This window comes from Apus apus, chromosome 4 (assembly GCF_020740795.1).
Source record: "Apus apus isolate bApuApu2 chromosome 4, bApuApu2.pri.cur, whole genome shotgun sequence".
Classification (NCBI taxonomy): Eukaryota; Metazoa; Chordata; class Aves; order Apodiformes; family Apodidae; genus Apus; species Apus apus.
In genome coordinates this window covers 62928607-62948917 of record NC_067285.1, presented here as the reverse complement: position 1 = coordinate 62948917, position 20311 = coordinate 62928607, and the positions used below count along the sequence as shown (strand labels likewise).

Here is a 20311-nt window from a genome sequence, read left to right as displayed (position 1 = left end):
ATCAAGTGCCCAACATACTCCTCAGCTTTGCTCCCACTGTAGAAAGGAGCAAAATTCACTGAGGCGGGTGCTTAAGCTTTTCAAACTACTGGGAAACTTTTCACCATACTAAAAGCCCGACTACTGCATCAAAACAGAGACATCAACAAAAATGCAAGATGCTAACATAAATCTTAAGGAGTTTCTCCTCTGCTGGGACCCCTTTTCACAGTAAAGGGAAATAGACACAGGACTTCATTTAGCTTTGGACTGTACTTTGACCACCTCAGCAAGAGTACATGGCGGTTGTTACTGCAACTTCTGGAAGCTTCCCAAATGCTTCTCCCAAATAAAACAAAGTTTAGTGGTAGGCTGCTTATTCTCATGAACTCCAGCGACTTTCTCCAGATGAGCTCCTGAGCGGGCAGCCCCCGGGGGCCGAGCACAGGGCAGCCCCGGCAGCGCCACGCTGACGTGTGCGACAGGCTACACGACGCCTCCGCTCCTCTTCGCATCAGTGCGCGTCAGAACTAGCTGCTTGCAAGCTCATGGGCCAAACCCGCACCAAACCAGTGCTAGAGAAGTGGCACACGAACAGACACCGTCACTGGAGTGCAGAACGCTGGGACTGCACACGCCCCCGCTCTGGCCGGGCTCCGAGAAGCGCCCTGGAGCGCTGCCCGGGCCCCGCCGGTGCCGGGCCCCGCCGCCCCGGGCTGCAGCCCCAGGCTCTGCAGGCCAGCCTCCCTCTCAGCGTGACGCCCCCGGAGGGAGGGCTGGGCTGCTCTGCTGACAGGGGACAAGCAATGCTCCCGCTGGGCTGTCCCACCACAGAGGTGGGGCGAGGCAAGGCTCCCACGGCCCAGGCCGTCCCTGAGCGCCCCGTGGCCCCTGCACCCAGGCTGGCACGACCCTGCGCCCTCCCGGGGCCCGCACCCGGCTGGGGGAGGAAGGGCGCGGCTGTGCCGTGCGCGCCGGCCTCCGGCAGGCCCAGCATCCCCTCTGGAGAGCCAATCTGACAGAAAATCCCCGCGCTCTCCACAGAAATCTGTCCTCCCTGGAGCGTGTGGGGGGGGAAAGGCTCAGGGTCGACAGCTCCGTCAAGCCCGAAGGGCCCCAGCGGGGCCCCGCCGCCTCCTCTCCCCACCGCGCACCCCTCCCAGGCGGGGCCGCAGGGGTTCACCGAGCCGGCGGCTGCTACTTACTAAAGTAGAGGCGGTAATCGGGCGAGTTGGGCCGCCCCCGCTGCTCCGTGCCGTAGCGGGCCATGGCGCCGCGGCCCCAGCGCGGCAGCCGCGCCCAGCCCCGCGCCGCCAGCAGCCGCCCCAGGCCCGCCGGCGTGCGCATGATGGCGGCCGCCGCCCGCCCTCCCCTTCCTGCCGCCGCCAACGCCGGGCGTGCGCCCCGCCGGCCCCGCCGGCCTCCTCCGGCCCTGCCGCCAAGCCTCGGGCGCGCAGCGCTGCCGGGCGGCGGGGGCCGCTGCCCGTCCCTGTCCTGCTTTACCGGCGAGGAGGGGCCGCCGGCCGGGGCTGCCCCCGGCACCGCCAGCCCCAGAGGCCCCAGTGGCGGCCGCGCGGGCCTTGCTGGAAAGGTGTGCGGAGCAGGTTCCTCCTGAGGGGGTGGCTGCTGGGCCCGGGTGCTGCCCCATTGTCTCTGCAGGGCTGCTCGGGCAGGCACGACCCCGGCTGTGCTCCTGCTGAGGTGTTTTCAGGCCACCAGCACTGCCAGAGGTGCGGATGTGAAATTAAGGGTGCTGGTGGTGGGGTTGTCATCCTTACCTGAGGCCCATGTCGGCGTGAGGACCCTTCCCTGCTGCTCTTCAGGGAGGGAAGCATTAGTTTCTTCTTGGTGCTTGCAGTTTTCTGTCACCCAGGTCGGTCTGTCTGCACTGCTGACAGGCACACTCTCTGCATGGATTCCCAAAGGTAGATGCATTTTTGTATTGAACCTTGCTGGTATGTAAATCAGATTCTCATTTAAATTCAGATTGTTCTGAGTTCGAAGTTTATTACCCCTACACACGATCTGATTCCTTTGAATTCGCTTTTCATTGATCCTTGAGAAGGATTTCAAATTCATCCATTGATACGGGTTCTTGGACTAGTGCTGCTTATTCATGGATCTTTCAAAAGGGGTAGATAAAGGGGTAGATACCACTTTTTGCATTTTATTGATGAAGAAACTGAGGCAGAACAACTTTTGTTGCTGTTGTCACTCTTAAATCCGAAGCCAGTCTTCTTGTGTATTCACCTCTAAAGATGGTCAGTATTAGCTTTGAATTTTAACTGATCTAAATTGCTCTGAAGGATTTCTGCAGGATAAGTCCACATTACCCTGATTATTTTATACAGTATTTTGAACGTTATTTGGAATTACTTATTCACAGCAGAAAGGCTAAGTCAGTCTCTTTCATCAGATTTAAACAGGATGTAACTTCTTCCCTTTATTTGTTCCCTCTACTGTTTGGTAGATCAGGCTTCAAAAGCATCAGGATTTTCTGTTTGGTCTGTTTAATAAAGGACCTAGCATTATATAACTGGTATCAGAGTAGGAGATTTTCCTGATGGCCTCAGTCACTGTTCCCCCCATGTACTCCTCTGACATGTTAGTTGCTGCCCTGAGTCTTGGAGAGAGCTGTATTCTAGTGTGTGAATTTTCCATGACATTAAACGCTCTGGAGAGGGAAAAAACAAACAACCAAAAAAACCCCTGTGGTCTTCTCTGATTTGTGCCATGCTCACGATATTTGTTGTAACAGACTTACCTCTGTGAGAAGAGAGAGGCTATTTTGCAGGCCCATTACCCACCTCCACAGAAGCTGCAAAATAGTAGTCGGTGTTTCACCAGAGGAGTTGGTGTCTTTCTTCACTGAGTTCACCGAATGCAAAATTTTCAGGACTAACCTCCTCAACTGGACATGCGGGGGTGAAATTCTTTATGCACTGTTTCCGTTTGAAGTTCCTAAATTTTTAAGTTTGTCAAGGGAGGCAAATCTGTTTTTCAGGTGGAATAATTTTTTAAAAGGTAGAGGAATTTTCTCTCACTAAAAAAAATCTATTCTGCACTTTCTTTGGGTTGGCCTGCTGCTGAAACAGGCAAGGTTAAAAGCAAATATATGCCACAGGCCTAGCCTTCCACCTCTGAGGAAACAGAATTTCATTTATGGAAGAGCCTTTACAAATCACTTTACTGAGGACACACGCACAGTCTTTTTACACTTGCAAAGCTGGCAGCTGGGGTTAAGGTTATTCTAGCAGGAATCCAATATACATTTATTTCCCTATACATGCTGGGAAATGAAATACAATGCTGTGTCCTGGAGTCCTGTAAGATGCACAAAGTCTGACCACAGAGTTCTCCATTGTCTTGTGTTGTGAATATGGTCTTATCTAAAACTTTCTCATCTATAATGGGAAATCAGCCGTGAAACACCTGGAATTTATGAAATAGGAATGAGTTTCTGTGCAGGCACTTTTTAGATGCATAAATAGATGTCATTGTGTTACCTAGCAAGGGTAGATGATGCAGCAGAAAAACACACAGAAACCCTGTTAATGCTGCCAGAGCAGAGAACAATGTTTTAGTACTTTAAGGTATTCAAAATTCTCTTGGTACTGCAGAAATAATAGTAACAAAGCTTTAAATAGGTTTGACTGTGTTTCTGAGTGTCATGCATTGCATTACACAGAGTATGGCAGAAGTATACTCAGTACTCCTCAAGTCAGATTTGGGTAAGACCAGCTTGCTGGTTAGAATAACTTTACCCAACATTCTTGAATCTTTGAAACAAATGAATGTTTTGGCTCCCATATTTCAATAAGCAAATTTTGCAGAATTACCAAGGCTTTTACTACCACAGTATTGTTTAACCTCTTTTTATTTCCAAGCACTTTACATCCAGCTCCTTCAAGTATTGTTCCAATTGGGCCAGCAAAAGGCATGTATGGGACTGATCCCGTTTATTGACCTTGAAACAGCTCCCACTGAAAGACAATGAAAATATTGCTATTTATTTCAATGGAATTAGAACCAGGTCCTGAAGTAGGACTTACATGGAGAGCCGTGCTCATTCACTCACTGTCACACCAACAAGCCAATGGATCAGCTCCTGAAGGTGCTCCCTACTTCAGATCCAGCCCAGCAGGGCTAGCTGAAGCAGTGTAGGGATGTGAACTACATGCTGATGAATGCCTGATGGCAGCAAAAGGCTGCATCATCTAACTAAAAGAGCAAATTGTGTATTTCAGTAACTAGACTTAGGTTTATCAGGTTATGTTACTTTATATCCCAATGTGAATAAAGACAGAGGCTCCTATCCCAAAGAAACTAAGTATCTTGGATCAGTTTGTGAACCGTTTTTTGTAGCCGTAAAGTCACTTCAGCAACCCTATTACTTTAAAAAGACTGATTCTCTATTTATGCAAAATTTGGTTTTAGTAGTAATATTCACTGTTGTGTATAGGAAGATGTCAAGTTTACACTCTGGTGTTTTTTTGGGGTTTTTTTGTTTTTTTTTTTTCTGAACAAGTTATTTCTCTAAGCTGTTAGTTTTGCTTTAACCATGCTTTTTTGTTAGGTTCCCCATAACGTATGTTAGGATTCACTTGCTAGGTTAACTTCTCTTTGATCTCTTCCTTGAAAGTGATTTATCTATAAAGAGGCCAGGAGACAGTGGCTGAGTCAAGCTTTGCAGGATACACCCATTTCTGCCTTCCTGGACATCTGTACTCGGTTTATTTTAAGCCTCGTGAACCAAGAATATTCAGTGTCCTGTAACTTCCAACAAAATTTGTTTGCAAGTACGGACTACTGCTTTTTTTTTTTTTTTTTTAAGAATCTTACCTTTGTTAATCCAAAGCAACTTCCCTATCATGAAACAGAAATCGCCAGAGATTTTTCCTGTTCATTCTTTTATTCGTTCTTTCATGTACGTTCACATACACAAAAAGAGAGAGAAAAAAGGTTCCAATTCAGCTTTAACAACACTGGAAACATGAAGTTTTAGTGTGAAGTTGCAAATCTATAATCATTTAAAATAGGGACCTCAAAAGAAAATCTCATTTATTGCTCATTATAGTCTTTTTTAGGCTCCATTCCCCTCTTGATTTGTGAATTGCCAGACATAAAGTTCTCAAAGAATCCTACAGAAAACGTTTCATCTTTGGTAATTTCTACACCCCCAACTTTACATTGAAACATAATAATGAAAGTTCATCTTCCTGTCTTTTTATCTGTGCCTCAGTCACTTGCTTGTCTTTCCTTGTTAGCTTTGCTATCACAGTGCCATCTACTTGATCAACAAAGTCAGGTTATCTTCATTAAAAAATAACACTGTGGCTGTACCCCCGAGGAAATTAAAGGGCTGCTCGGTTCCTTGGCAACTTGCTCTCTTCTCCACACCTCCTAGCCATTTCAAATGTGCACCTTTGGGAGCTGTCCCTGCTCCCAGCCTGTTTCACAGACTGATATAAAGCCCTGGCTGGACAGGGAGAGATCCATTGGCAATGTGAGGACAATTCAAGCCCTGCTGACCCTTCTCACAGCATCCCCTTTCCTCTCTTCATTAGAGACCCAGGTCCCTCTCTGTAGGCAGAAAACTCAAGGGCCTTTTGTGTGTGTAAACTGGAGCAGAGGCTTTGTTGGGAGTAAGAAAACATCGCAGCAGTCAGAGGAGATGGATTGCATAGCCTGATAGATTGAGCCATCCCTTCTTAAAAATATCCACAGCCTAGCCTGAGCCCTGGCAGGCATATGCTTTATTAATTTCTCTTACAAATATTTAGACAAGGAGCAGGGCTAAAAGACATTATCGCTGTGCACTTTCTTCTAAAGACCTGTTTCTCTACAGGAATCACCAGTCTGGCAAGATCCATAGGAGTGAAGGTGACATTGCCACACAAAATAGCTTCTCACCTGCAAGACAGGTTTTTGTCTCTTTTTGTACTACTGAAAGGTGTTTGAAGGATATTTTTCTAAGTATTTTTCAAAGTAATTTTGATTCATTAATTGTGAAAATATGGTGTGTAGACTGCAGTTTTACCTGTCTTTAAGCCTTCCCTTTTTATTGCTTTTATCCTCACCTGTCACTCTGTTCTTATCTTACTAGTATAGCTGCAAGCAGGTAGGGTATATGTACTAGCGACTTTCCAATGCTCAAAGTCATCTGTGGGCCTTAGGTCTGTGTGATTGTTCTCATCAAAGCCTCAACTTTTTGTCCCTCAGAAGACATCTTTGCTATGACTTGTGTGTACAGGTAGAGCAACAAGAGATAGGAGCTTGCTTTTATATGCACCTAGGCTTCCTTGTATGGAGGAGGGCAGCTGTACAGGTGCCTATGCTCTTTGCTGTCCCATTCAACCTGTGAGAAGGGTAGGACAGCTTTCTGCAGCAGTACCCTGGTATCTTTCTCCTTCTGCACTGCCTATTGAGTGTAATTGCTTTACATGGGCAAAAATTTTCGCTGGCTGGTAAAGTCACTCTGTAGCTGGATATTGACTCTCCTTTCACTTGGCGGCTGTGCTGGCCATTGCAGTGAACAAACCTGGAAACAGGAGCCTGGTGTCTTTCCTGTAGGGCTCCAGATGCGGTCTGTACCTCTTCTTAGAGGGAACAGGCATGGTAGTCAACTCACACCAGCATTTTTCATATATGCTCTGGGATACTAAGTTATAAAGAAATCTTCTGTAACAGCTGTGAGGTATTACAAGAAAACAAATAACTGTTTGCTTACTTAATGGTCATCAGTCTCGATGGCGCTCCAAGTTCATTTATGGCTCAGGATCGAGATAAATGTTCACATTGACGATAAAACAATAAGCTCTTATATGCGTCTAATACAGTTGCTTGGGAACACAATGCCAATATTTTCCATGTTGACACCAGCACCTGTTCAGTCTCTTAAGCAGGGTGGCTTCCGTGCAAATAATTCCTGTTGAGTGCTCACATCAACTGGATTCCAATTTGCTTAGGAGAATTATATGAGCAGAACGTACAACAGTTAAAAGTATTTTAATATTAATGGTAAAAAAAGTGTTCTATGCACATAGATATCAAATATTTCCTTATGGATTAATGACTTTGATACTGCTTGACCATCATTTGTTACTGGGCCAGAAGGCAGCAGGAGTAATTTGGAAATGGAGAGAGGGTTGCTCATACTATTGTGAGTGGCAGCTGAAGCTGAGTACTTCACATGCAGTTTTCATTGTGCTTTCTGTGGTATTTTGTTGTACTCCAGGTAAAGTACGGTAAATAGTAAGAAGAGTTTATAGGAGTATCTCACTCAAATATTTATCTGATTGTTTTTACATATATCTCCTGCATTGGCACAGCCCACTAGTCTAAAACAATCCCTAGATTTAAGGCAACGATGGATAAACCAGGTTGTGTCTAAACTTCCCTTCCTCCAGAAGGGACAGGGAAGCCACTTGTCCTGAATGTGTCCCCCTCACTTGGAGTATTACAGAAGACATGCTATTTTCAGCCTTTCCCATGCTGAGTGGCACAGAGGAATTATTTTGAGGTTGCAGAAAGTACTCATGTACATTTCCAAATGGTGGTGTAAGCTAGCTCTGGGCTCCTGGTGGTCTTGGAAATAGTGCTGCTGGCTGAAGCCAGATAAACCACTGTGAGTGCAAAGGCAACAGCAAACCACAGCCGGCTTTCCTCACAACCATCCTCTGGCTGAACGAACACATACCTTTTCACACCCTGTGACTGAGCTGAGGAGGAAGAGGAAGGCAGCTTATTTTGCATGCGGGTAGATTGCTGTCGTAATAAGCGCCTGAACAAACTTTACTCTATCCTATTTTGGCTGTAACTCTGCATATGTGGCAGAGAGCCTACAAAGCCAAGAATTTTATAAAGTTTGTTCTTCCACCTCCACCCAGCTAAGATACACTTCCCAGTTCTCCCCTATGCCCCCTACTCATGCAGGGGGCTTGGAACTTGATGATCTTTAAGGTCCCTTCCAACCCTAGCCATTCTATGCTCCTATCTTAATGTAAATAAATATAATGAAACCTCATATAAATTATGGGACCTGTGTCTTCTGAAAAGCATGACAGTGTAAAATCCTGGCTGGGGGATATACCATCTTTGGGCAGTGCTGGATTAAGCAACTGTCAGCCCTAGCCCCAGCTGCTCATACGTGTCCCTGCACCATCCTCTACCTCATGCTACCACAACTGCTTGGGTAGCTGAGTGATGAACTAAACAGGAGCACATATCCAGATGGAAAATAGCCCAGGGGAAAGGGAGGAGGGAGGGAGTTTTCAGCCAGATCAGTTCCTCCATCTCATCTCCAATTCTGGTGTTTACACCCTGCAGCAACAGTGTGAACAAAATTATCCAGGGGAAGGGGGCAGTCAGGGTGGTAACTGTTTAAACCAGTTTTACCACCCTCTACTGAATGCCAAGCCATTGCTTCAGAAAAAAAACCCTCAGGAAGTCCCTAGTGTAAGGAAATGGGTTGGTTGATTTCCCTCAACTCCCACCTTATTATGTTTAGTTGTTGCTCTGGCTTTGATGCTTGTCACAAGGGTGCCACCCGTCAGTCTCTGCGTAGTAGGGGCTTGCATCCCAGCTTGTTTTTTACTACTGTCACCACTATTCTGCCTTTCAAGGAACTTTTGTGGTCTGACTTGCAAAACAAAGAGTTTCTTAGGGAATATCAAATAGGAGGCAAGATGTAACACATGAATTGCCTATGCAATGTGTGACTTCTTGGCATGAGCACAAAGTCTTCCAAGTATCCCCCTCATGGCTTTATTCCTCTGCCAGGTTGTGTGTTTGGGCTGGACACTTTGTGCAGCACTGGCGTGGTGCTGCAATTTGACGTAGTAAATGACTTAACAGTTTCATAACCTTTTCCTTTCACTGCCGGGTAGAAATGAGGGGCTTTGGTCAGGAGGCTGCATGACAGGACAAGCTTCTTAAAGAAAAATAAAAGTTGGGAAAAAGCTACAGTACTACATTACATCCCCACTTGTTTTTTACTACGCTGTCCTTCAGGGACACAGCATGGCAATGCTACAGCAATGTGCTCTGCCAGCAAACGTCAGAGGGATGTTAGCTGTGTCTCCCAGCAGATGCTATGGCAATGAGCGTGCGTGCGACTGACACCGATTAGGCTGCACCACGGGGCTCCCACCGGGCATTTCCTTGGACAGTGAGGGCCACAGGGGGTGGGTATCACAGCAGCAGCAGTGATTGTGACTGATGGCTGTTGGGGCTCTTCCCAGTATAAGCCTGGTCCAAGCTTAGATGCCAGCAGCTCCTGCTGTTTTAACATCAGCTTGATTAGACCGGCACTACAGAGGATCACAAGACAGTGTATGCGTGCCAGAGGCCACTGCTAACAGACAGGATAATAAGATCTCTTCCAGGGGCCAATCCAGACGTATTATGAGCAGGTGTTTTGGTGTCCACTTCCTCGGCCATTGGAACATGGTGACTTGTTCCAACAGCCTCCACAGGTCCTTGGCAGGCTTTCGTGTCACCTCTCTGTGCATATTGTAAAGCATGACAGCCTAGTTGGAGACAAGTGTCAGCTCCATGCTGCTTCCCACCTCCTGGAGCGGGTTTTCACCTGCTCAGACCTTCTAATCATTGTCCTGGGGGATTGGTGTCCCTTCAAACCTGAAGATCAGTAGTTTACAGCCTAAAGGCTGCACTTCTCTGTGGGGTCAGGAGCATGGTAGATGGAATTCAATACCAAGGAGCTGGGGTCCTGCAAGGCTGCCAGTTGGACCCTATCCCTGGACAAGGAGAAGGAGCAAGGGCCCAGGGGGTGGCTGGCCTTCCTTTCCTGTAGCCTTGCTCTCTGCTTCCCTGCTGCCCCGCAGTGCAGGAGGGAAGGTACCCTGCCGGGAGCGTGGCAGTGCCAGGCTGCACTCAGGCATCTCCCTGAGAGCCAAGCTGGGAGGATGCAACCCTGCTTTTGGGTGCCGGCAACCAAGGCCAGGCGGCAGGATGAGGAGCGTGCCCTGAGGCTGGGAGAGGGGCCGCGGGTGGCTGCGGTTCGGGGCTGGCTCTGAAACCGGCCCCGCCAGGCGTGCTTGCACAGCGGGCAGGTGAATGCAAACAGTGCCCGGGGCGTCACCTTCCCGGGGGTGGAGCCGCTCCGGCACAGTTGGCAGGCTGAGCCCAAAGCAACCAGCCTTCACCTGGGGCAGCGCGTTCACCTCCCCGAATACCACGCTGTTGCCCCCCGCTGCCTCCCGCCACCGCCACCAGCAAACACGGTTGGCCATGGCGAGCGTGGACTGTCCGGGAAAAGAAGGTGTGGGGGGCAGGAGGAAGAATCTGGCCCTGCTGAGGAACAAGCTGTACATGGGGGAGAGAAGGAGGACAGAGCCCGTGGTGGAGAGCACAGCCGCGGCCGGGGACCATGGCACCTTGAGGAGGAGTCAGTCCGACAGGACAGAGTACAGCCAGAAACTGCAAGGTAACAAGGAAGCTTGCTTGGTGCTCTGCTGCTAGGGATGCTTGGGGCTGGGGTGGTATCTCGACGCCCTCCAGGCTGCAGCATGGAGATAAAGAGGGGAATGTCTGTTTCTGCCCCCACAGACACACGGTAGCCGTGAGCAATTGCCTTTCTCACCCTTGTCCCCCACTTCCAGGGTGTGATATGTTTCCCCTGATTTTTCTAAATAATGTCGTGTAGACAGGATGCAAAATGCAATCAAAGGTTTTGGTGTGTTCCTGCAATATGTGTGTGCAATCTGGGTATTTCTCATTCATCACCAGAATACATTTGCAACACAAACAGCAATGTGAAAATATAATGGCTACATCCTATGTGTCCTTGGCTGTCATATCAAGTGGGGTATATGCTAAGTAATTAGAGGCATCAAGGGCAGTTTTTTCTTTCATTTTAAAATACCAGAATCTATGTTTATCTGTTGCTTAGATTGTACAAGCCTGAACTGAAGTACGTCCAAATAAGTGTTTTGATGGATATGCTGATTCAAATAATACCATTATGGAGAAGGTTTCTTTTCAAATAACCAAATTGCATCTGGACCAGAAATTGGCAAAGTATGTCAGTACTGGGCCTGTCAAATAAAAAAATAACTGTGATGCCACAAATTGAGGAAAAGCATGAAGAATGTGTATGGCTATTTATGGGAGTGCACTTGAACACAAACTGATGGATTTCTGTGGGTTTCCAGGGTCTTGAACAACACAGTTGCATCACAACTGTGGCATTTGAGTATTATTATAAGTGTGTGTTACTAATAGTGATATAACTGCCTACTGACAGTCACTCTTGGGGAAATAAAATAGGAAAATACTTTGGGCTGCTGTATTGTGGGTTTTGATGCACTTAATGAGGAAGTAGGATTCCTTCACAGGGACAATAAAAGCAGAAAATAATAAACCTGAAAATAATACAATTTCTACAGGGGCTGCATATGCTGAGGACAGCAGAGCAGTCCATCTATTATGCTGTTCCCACCTCATGATAGCTAATCAATGAGAAGATGAAAAATTTTCAGTTACATCAGGCACACACGGCAGAGTTTCAGGGTACAAGCACGGATGCCTGGCTGGCCATGCAAGCTCCTGGCACACACCTCACCAAAACAGTAGTTTTTCACTCGTGTAGGGGGCTGCCCAGCTGAGGTCAGGTTATCAGAGCAGTACCCAGCAAAAAGTGTGAGATCTTTCTGTTCCTGTGTCAAGTGCACATGTGCCATGAACATCTCCTGTTGAAGAACTGTAGCAAAAGGAGGTGGGGAAACCTAGGCAGTCATGGCAGAGCATGAGGTTATATTTATGGCAGCAGTCCAAGGAGACAGTAAATCTGGCTTTACTGCTCCTGCCCTGGACACCTATTGCAAAGCACCAGGCTGGTATCAGCTCACTCTGCTTGCTCATGTTTGTTAAAAAAAACAACAACACTGATGGGTTAACAAGGTACCTGCAGGTTTGATAAAGTGAAAACACAAAGTTGGTAGAATTTCCTATGAAGTGTATGTACAGTTGCCATAGAAAGAAATGGGGTTGTGTGCCAAGGCGTGATCTGGATCAAATTTTGCTGAGCTGGATGTGCCTGAATTGGATCATGATAATAATAATGGATCCCAAATGTGGTGTGCTACCTGCCATCACAGATGATGTGCTATGATTTTGTGCCTTTATGTTCTTCATTTTTCTCACTAGTGATTGAATGCAAAGAAGCTTACTCCAAGGTGAAGGGCAGTGGTTTTGTTGGCACAAGGCTTTTGAGTTCTCCACTCTTGATAAGAAAATCCAACAGATCTCTTGGTGACAAAAATGATCTCTTGTGTATCACCAAGTTGTGACTCTCCAATCACCCTGGAATGGTACATGCTTTGCAAAAAGATACAAATGGTAGTAACACTTTCTTCCCATATGAATTGGAGGAAAAGCTCTGTGTTTAACAGTCTGCAGAACTGTGGTTGGTATTAGCACTGTCAAGGATGTGTAAGGTAGGAACAGATCCATCCGAAGGGAATGCCCTCATGAACAGGGCTGGGAAGCCAACAGTCAGAGGCTGGAGGACTCGCATCTCTGCTAGTGGCAAGCAACCTAGGCTGAACATGGAGACCAAGGTGTCTTTACACCCCAGTGCCTACCTCAGCATTGCAGCACATTTGTGCAAGGTGAAGCACGAGTGAGACATCTCTCAAGCCCGCTGCGCACTTTACATGGTTACCTGGGTAGAAACCAGTGTGCTAGAAATACAGGTCCCCAAATAAATGCCTATAAACAATAGCAACAAAAAAACCCCAACAAAAAAACCCCAACAAAAACAGGTGAGCAAGCAGCCAGGCATAAACATTCCTGAGAATTCAGTTTCTGCCCTTGGATTTGCCTTACGTTTTGCTGTTTTATAAAGAATCCAAAATGTTTTTTATAAAGAGTGAGAGAGGGAGCCTCCTACCCAGAGCCTCCACAATCAAGGTAGTTTGCTCTGTAAGTCTACAAACATGAGCACAATAGCATTGTCAAAGGTGCAAACTTCTGCAAGTGTTTTTCACCTTAAAATTAAGGATTCAGTAAAAACACAAGAAAGCATTTTCATGGGTAATTATTATACTAGACACATCTATTCAATACCTTATCTGGTGTGAATGGCCATGCAACACCTCCTGGCTTTATTCTTTTTAAAAAGGAAATAAGATGCAAACTAACCATTATATTCTCAAAGAACATGGCAAGCATTAGGGCATCTATTTCAACTCATGCTGTGAGATAACCAGATGCCTGTAGCCCCATTTTAGATAGGGGAAAATAAGGTGATTGCTATCAAATGGTAGGTTTGTGATACAACCATGCAGTCATCTAGAATTCAGGTTGCAGTTGCATTCTTGGAGGATTTCAGAAATATCTTGATGATGCCATATTTTTTTTTTATTCCATAGCTCTCCATCAACCGGACAAAAGCGCCACTTTTCTAAAGAGGGAAGAATAGAGCTAATGAAGATACATTCACTAGCATTTGTGATGCATGCAGAAATATTGAGGGTCATTATAAGAGTTAAGACAGAACTTCTGTGATATTTCTATGCAGTGCTCTTTTCTACATTCACTAGAAAAGCCTGCATATATGTCCTCTCAAGAGACTGAAGAACTTGCTACTTTCCTTAAGCAATAGCACAAAATGGTATTCAGCAACTCTGTTTTCAAACATATTATCAGTAGCTGTTTAGCTGGTAGAAACTGGTCACTTTTCTACAGTGAAAATTCATCAGTAGCAGCTATAGAAGTAACTATAGTAATATCTATGTATTGCATTAATGTTGAGATCAGTCTTTGAATTAACCTGATGCTACCATTGTGTGAGTACCTATGTATTTTGATAAGAGAAGTTTGCTTGATGTAGTTATTGGCACATAAATGTTTGCAAGATCAGGGCAGATTAAGATGGGGATAGATACTATCAACCAAAAAGGGCAAACCATGAAAATAAATTTAAAACATAGTCCACTGATGGTTAGGTTTTGGACAGAGTGTTGTTTTTGTAATAATCATGTACCAAACTTGTGCTTGGTGTGAAAAAAGAGCTGTAGAAAATGGTGGGTTTCCAGAAGGAATCGGAGATCACATTTGCAGTGTTCAGCAAGACAATGCACACTTTGAAAATACTCTTGGTTTTACAAACCTATTAGATATTAACTGCCTTATAGCTTTAGCTGTGAATGGATCAACTGCACTGTTAAAGGACTTGCATGTGCTTCAAAGTAAAATACGAGTGATGAACCTGCAATACAGTGATTCAAACCATACCGCTATCACAATATATGGCCTCAAAGCTCATATCTGAACCCTGAATTTCATGTTTTGCCTGTGTCTAATTTAGTTATGAGAAATAAACAACATTATGCAGAAACCTGTGAAATCGTACAAATTCCTGGAAAGTTGCTACCCCTTGGTATATAAAAGCTCAGTCGGAGGCAACTCACCCCCCTTTGCTCTATCCCAAGCAAGGCACCCTCCTCCATCCCACCCTGCTCCCTGCCTGCAGATCACACCACTTCTTTCTATGTGGGCTCCCCATGCCCGCAGCTCCTTGGCACCTCCCACCAGGAGTAAAGATCCTCCAAGCCTCTCCCCAGTTCCTTGTTTGCTTTGTATTGTACTTACTGATTAACTTTCCATGGAATACAATGCAGATAATATCCAATTTCACTGCAAAATGTAATGATCTTTGGAGCGGCTGGTTTGCTGAAGTACAGTAAGGAGTAAAGGTCCGGGTTGTTTCCTGAAGTGCAGGATATGGCTTGATGGAAATAGCCCCTTGTGCCCTGTGATGAGAATTCACAATCTGACAAATACTTTTGTTTTCTCCTGTGCAAATTTAAGCTCCGGGGATCTAATTGTGTTAACTTGCACTGCAATAAAGCTGGAGTTATTCTGCAAATTTACTGCAATGGCAGCCAGACTGGGCAGCAAGCTCATCTTTTCAGAGCAGAATCCATTTTGTGCTGCTGTGTTTGCAGAGGACTTGGCACAATCAAGTCCTGCCATGTGGTTTAGGGCTCTTAGGAAGTACTGCAGCATAACTAGTAACAGCAGCCGGGCTAAGGGAGTGGAGATTAGGACCCAAGCAGGTTTACAGATCCTTGCTGAGCATATTAGCAACCGTTTTGTTTGTTTTTTTTTTTTTAATTGGGATTCTTTGTGTTGTGGGTCACACAGCTCACAGTTCATACAGCTAATCCATGGCAAATCTTGAGGTGCGCGTGTCCCAGGGGAAGCAGTTCAGATGCAGCCCTTCCTCAGTTCCTACTTTATTAACATATTAGCTCAGTGCCACAGGAGTGGTATATTTATACCAGTATATGACACACTGCAAAGGTTTATTTGTAAGTATCAGTGCTAACAATAAGGGCATTCTTCTGTCACCTGATGATAAGCTTTCTTCCCTTCCACTGCGGTCACATGGGATCTCTCTGTAGTCCTGTCAGCATACATATAATTAAAGCAGTCTGCTGTCAAGGAATTGAAGAAAGAACTTGTGTGTTGAATGTAAATATTTTCTGTACCTTATGGAACAAAAAAATGATCAAAGATTGAATGACCTAATTGCAAGGAAGTCTCTGATGCAGATTTTATGAGCGAACCTGCTGCCAAGGAAGACTGGTGCAAGGTCATTCTGGTCCTCTGTTGTTCTCCTGTGTTCAGAAAAGGGGCTTTTTGCATGTGTAACTTGCAACAAACCCACTCCTGAACAATGCCGCTGTTATGTGTGTCTGTGAGTCAACGAAAAAAAGAAAGGCATTTTCCTTTCCCAATTTCTTTTCCCTTTCCCAATTCTTGCATAGTTCAGTGCCCAACTTAAAGTTCAGAGGATTGAATTCACACCATGTTTGCACCATATTGTTGCAGTCTAATGAGGAAAACTATAACAACACCCCTATGAAGTGGTTCCCCACAAGGGGGGGGGGGAATCTGGAGTAAAACTCCTTGAGCGTTAGCTCATGTGATGCACTTGCCCGTCCTTTCCTACTGCATCCTTTTCAATCTCCCTCATTTCCAATGATCCCAGTGTCCTGGTGCCATGCAGCCTTCCCAGCACTTGCAGTGGAAGCAGGGGTAGAAGGGGCAGAGCTAGGGTCACAGTGCAAGGGGAGATGTGAAGGCAAAGAGGTGAACTGCCACAGCAGCAGTCTCTGAACTTGGCTGCCTGTGTTTCATTCCCAGGTCCAGCTAATAAAAGCCAGCGTACGTTTCTGTGTGTAATCTCTAGGTTATCTGAGGGTACAGGCTATCTGAGGACTTGCTTTCACAGAGGAATAATTTTATCTAGGGTGGTGTGAAACTCAGGTTTCACATGTGAAGACACAGTAATGCTGTAATTTGTTTGTTATACACTGATAACTTACGCCTTTACTGCTCCCTTTGTGCCAGGCAAAATGCCTGTGTCTGTACACCGTAAGTCCAGAACTTGAGCTCCTTTGGCATCCTCTGAATGCAGCCTAAGTAATAACAAGGCCTGTTACTCTCTCCATGCAGCGACATTGCTGCACTTTTTCCTGTATTCTGTGCCAGTACCTTGTACACTTCCAGATGGAAAGCATTAGATGGGGAGAGACCTGGGTCCTGGCCCAAGGCCAAACATAATATCAAACCTTAGCATCTTATCTGCCAGGAAGGATGGATAGAGCAGACGTCTCAGAGCTGCTTTATCTCTAGGTGGGAAAAAATGGAAAATTTTCACATAGAGATCTTGCAAACCTGCTCTGGCTGCTCCTTCAGTCACTTGCTGTGGATCCCCCCAGTACCTCCCCTGGGCATAGAAGAGAGCTGCTGCATTTGCACATTGCAGGCTCTGTTCCTCTATGCTCTGGCTGCATTGCTGGATGTCTCCATCTGGGGGATATTTTTTGAGTTCACACTTGCAAGAAACATTCTGGAAGACATGTGGCTGCTTTGTCCATGTCATCACACAGTGAACCTCTTGTTTGATGAAACTAGAGCTGTGTACTTCAATACACAGCTGGAAAACAAAAGTCATTGCCTTCCTTTCCAGAGCAAAGTCCTCCAGAAAAGCGACTCCTGCAGATAGCTGATGTTGCAAAGCAACAGCTGCAAACACTGCCTTCTACTTCTCATTTCTATGCCTACTAAAAGTACCAGTTACTTTTTTGTAAACTGGTCTTAAGATGTAGCTGCCCAATAAACCATTCAATGACATTTTTTTTCCTTTTTCCTAAACCAGGAATCTCTGGGGACAGACAAGCCAAATTCTTTCTAAAAATGTTAATCCTCAGCAATGTCTCCTCCTGCTAATCCTCTCTCTTGAACTGTTCTGGGTACACATTACCAGATAGAAATGAATCTGCTTATATTCCAGATATGCACTTGCTGTTTGTGCATTCATTAAACTGTTACTTACTCTGCAAGGATTTAAGCAAGCTACTAATGTTCTCAGACTGGTCAAAAACAATCAGCTGAACATGAAATCATAGGTTTTTCTCTGTAATCATCACTTCAGGATCTTGCTGTTACATTCTATAGAGACAGACACGATTGAAATGAAAAAGTGAATGTATTGAGTGAAAATGGAAAAATTATATTACCTTTAACAAAAGGATACATTTATTAAAAAAAAAACATGTTTTCTATAAGGAAAAAGCATTTTCTCAGTTATTTCTTCCTGTTGAGAATAGTTTTTATTTCCTGGAATTATTCTCTATCATGCAATACGGAAAATCAATGAGCCCTGACATAATTCAATAATCAAATCTGATCAGGGCAATCTAATGACATAAACTGAAAGATCAGCCTCTCGAGGGATTGTGAATTCAAGCCTGAAGTGGGCAACAGTGGCTTTGTTTTGCTCATATAATGCCCTCCCCAACCACCAGTATAAAAGATTTTGCACAGCATCTTGTGTTTAACTCCAAATTCCATCCGATATCATAACAGTGCTGCATCTGAGATGAAACAACACTTCTGGGATCTTCCAGGACATCTGGTCCTCTCTGCACTTTTTCAGGAGTTGCCTTGAAATCTCACACACAGTCAGGGAATCATAGAATCATAGAATGCCAGGTTGGAAGTGACCTCAAAGATCATCTGCTCCAACCTTTCTAGGTAATACTATAGTTTTTATGAGATGGCTCAACACCCTCTCAAGCTGAGACTTAAAACTGTCCAATGTAGGGGAATCTACCACTTCCCTTGGGAGACTATTCCAATAGACTGTCCTCATGGTGAAAATTTACCTCTTGTGTCCAATTGGTATCTCCCCAGCAGCAACTTGTGCTCATTACTCTTTGTCTTTTCCATGTGACTCCTTGTAAATGGGAGTCTCCATCTTCTTGGTGGCCACCTGTTAAGTACTGGAACACTGTACTAAGGTCTCTGAGAAGCCTTCTTTTTGCAAGGCTGATCAAACCCAGTTTTCTCAGCCTCTCCTTATATGGCAGGTCCTCCAGTCCTCTGATCATCCTTGTGGCCTTCTCTGGACCCTCTCCAGCCTGTCTGCATCCTTTTTGTAAAGCAGGGACCAAAACTGAGCACAATACTTCAGGTGTGGTCTGACAAGCACTGACTAAAGAGGGATGATGACTTCTTTATCTCTGCTGGTGATGCCCTTGTTGATGCAGCCCAGCATCCTGTTGGCTTTCCTTGCCTCTGCAGCGCCCTGTTCACTCACACACAGACACAAACATTTACACACTCAATCTCAAGAAAAAAGCTGATTTTGGTGCAGAACGGGAACAGAAATGTAGTTCCTTGTGAATTTATGAGTAGTTACATGCTGTAATTTTTTAGAGGAAAAAGTACCTGCCATTTTAGCATGCAAGCAGCAGGCAAGGTGCTCTCATTCTGCAACCCTAGTAGAAATTTGCTCAGGGTGAGCTGCAGAGTGGTGTTCGTACTAATTTTGGTCTCCTCCTCAGTAAAGCAAGGACAGAGTCTGTTCCTTCCAGCACACAGCACCTTTGGCAGATGAGCTCTGCAGCAGTGAGAGCTCCTGTGCAGTCCATGCACTCACACCAGTACTGACTCACTGGGGGAATATTCAGTTTAAAATTATTTTGATAGACCAAGCCTTGTGGAGGGGAGACATCCTCATCATGTTTCTCTTCTATTGTTTGCATACAAACTTGAGGACAAAATGTTCATACCTGTGTTATACATGGACTTTAAGGCAAAAAAACTTAAAAGTACACCTGAATACAAACCAGCCCCTCCTTCTCAGTTTGTTTGGGTTCCTTTTCCTCAGTGTTTAAAACTAGCAGTAAAGAGGCAGAGGTGCACTCCCAAAAGCAGCTATTTAAAAAATAACTGTAGTCACATCAGTCTTGCTAGAAAATATGAGGGGAGAAAGATTAGTAACAAAACTGTCCTTTCTGAATATCAGTGGTCAGCATAATTGTAGGAGGGTTTGGGGTGCTGATACGTTGGATTCACAACATTTTAAGGCTCTCAGTGGAAGATGGCTCAAAGCCCTCTTTCCTGAAAGCTGCTTGGTTTTCCCGCAAGTCCAGCTCCAGGTTATCATCTACAGCCTTGGCCAGTGTTGTTACAGGTGAGCTGCACCCTGTTTGATGCTCACATGAATGTTCATGACCTCACCCTTGACAATCAATTCAAACAACTGCAATATATTCAGTATTGGCTATCAGTGAGCATAAGCATCAGATATTGCTTGCTATTGCCCAATTATACAGAAGGCTCCCTAACAAGAAGTTGACACGAAGGCATAGCAGTCTGATCCTCAGGAGAGATTCCTGTCCTTTGCAGCTGAGCAATAAAAGCCTGCCCTGTCAAGGCATGACCTAGGTAACAGAGATGAGTACAATAATGATAGGTCCATCTTTGTTGGTACTTTGCACCATCTTGTGGCTAGCAGAAAAACACCACAATTGCCTCTGAGATCTTTCACTTGTTTTTAAGGATTTTTTGTGTGTGTGTCTGTGGTTTTCCTGATGAAAATAAAAGGATTGTCAGTGTACACAGTCAAAATTTCGTGCCCTTTGTACAGCTGATGTGGATGCCTGCAGGCTGGCTTACAAAACAGCAAAAGGGAAGAAAATAACTACAGATGAGTAGGTTGTGTGCAAGTCCTGTAACATACATGAGTTACCTATCTGTAGAAGACTCTCTCGCATTTCCATGTATTTGGAACAAATCAGATACTCTAGGTCTTAAGTATTGAAAAATAGTTAAGAATGCCCTGATCCCAATGATCTCTGCTGTTCCAAGAACTGTTTGTTATTGATCATTAAAGGTTTTCCGCTACTCTTCTGTAATTCCTTTGCCTCCAGGCCAAGGCCTGCTCCTGAGGCCTGGTGCCCAAGGGTGTTCTCACCCCTCGGTCCCCTCCCCGCTCAAAGCAGCCATC

General features: G+C 45.3%; 2 protein-coding genes across 5 annotated transcripts in view; one reads left to right on the top strand and one right to left on the bottom strand.

Annotated features, from left to right (window-relative positions):
* The window catches only part of PPA2 (inorganic pyrophosphatase 2), a 39587-nt gene extending 37529 nt beyond the window's left edge, over positions 1 to 2058 (bottom strand). For 2 of the 4 annotated variants that reach the window (XM_051616855.1, XM_051616853.1), the window contains exon 1: positions 1758 to 2058. In XM_051616855.1, the coding sequence (XP_051472815.1) occupies positions 1758 to 2058 (301 nt within the window). Of the gene's footprint in view, positions 1 to 1184; positions 1376 to 1757 lie in introns of those variants that run through there. The other 2 variants (XM_051616857.1, XM_051616858.1) reach the window with 2 other exon arrangements.
* Positions 2059 to 10230: 8172 nt separating this feature from the next.
* ARHGEF38 (Rho guanine nucleotide exchange factor 38) overlaps positions 10231 to 20311 on the top strand; it is a 37328-nt gene continuing 27247 nt past the window's right edge. Inside the window, exon 1 of the mRNA XM_051619689.1 lies at positions 10231 to 10426. Coding sequence (XP_051475649.1) covers positions 10231 to 10426 — 196 coding nt within the window. The remainder of the gene's footprint in view (positions 10427 to 20311) is intronic.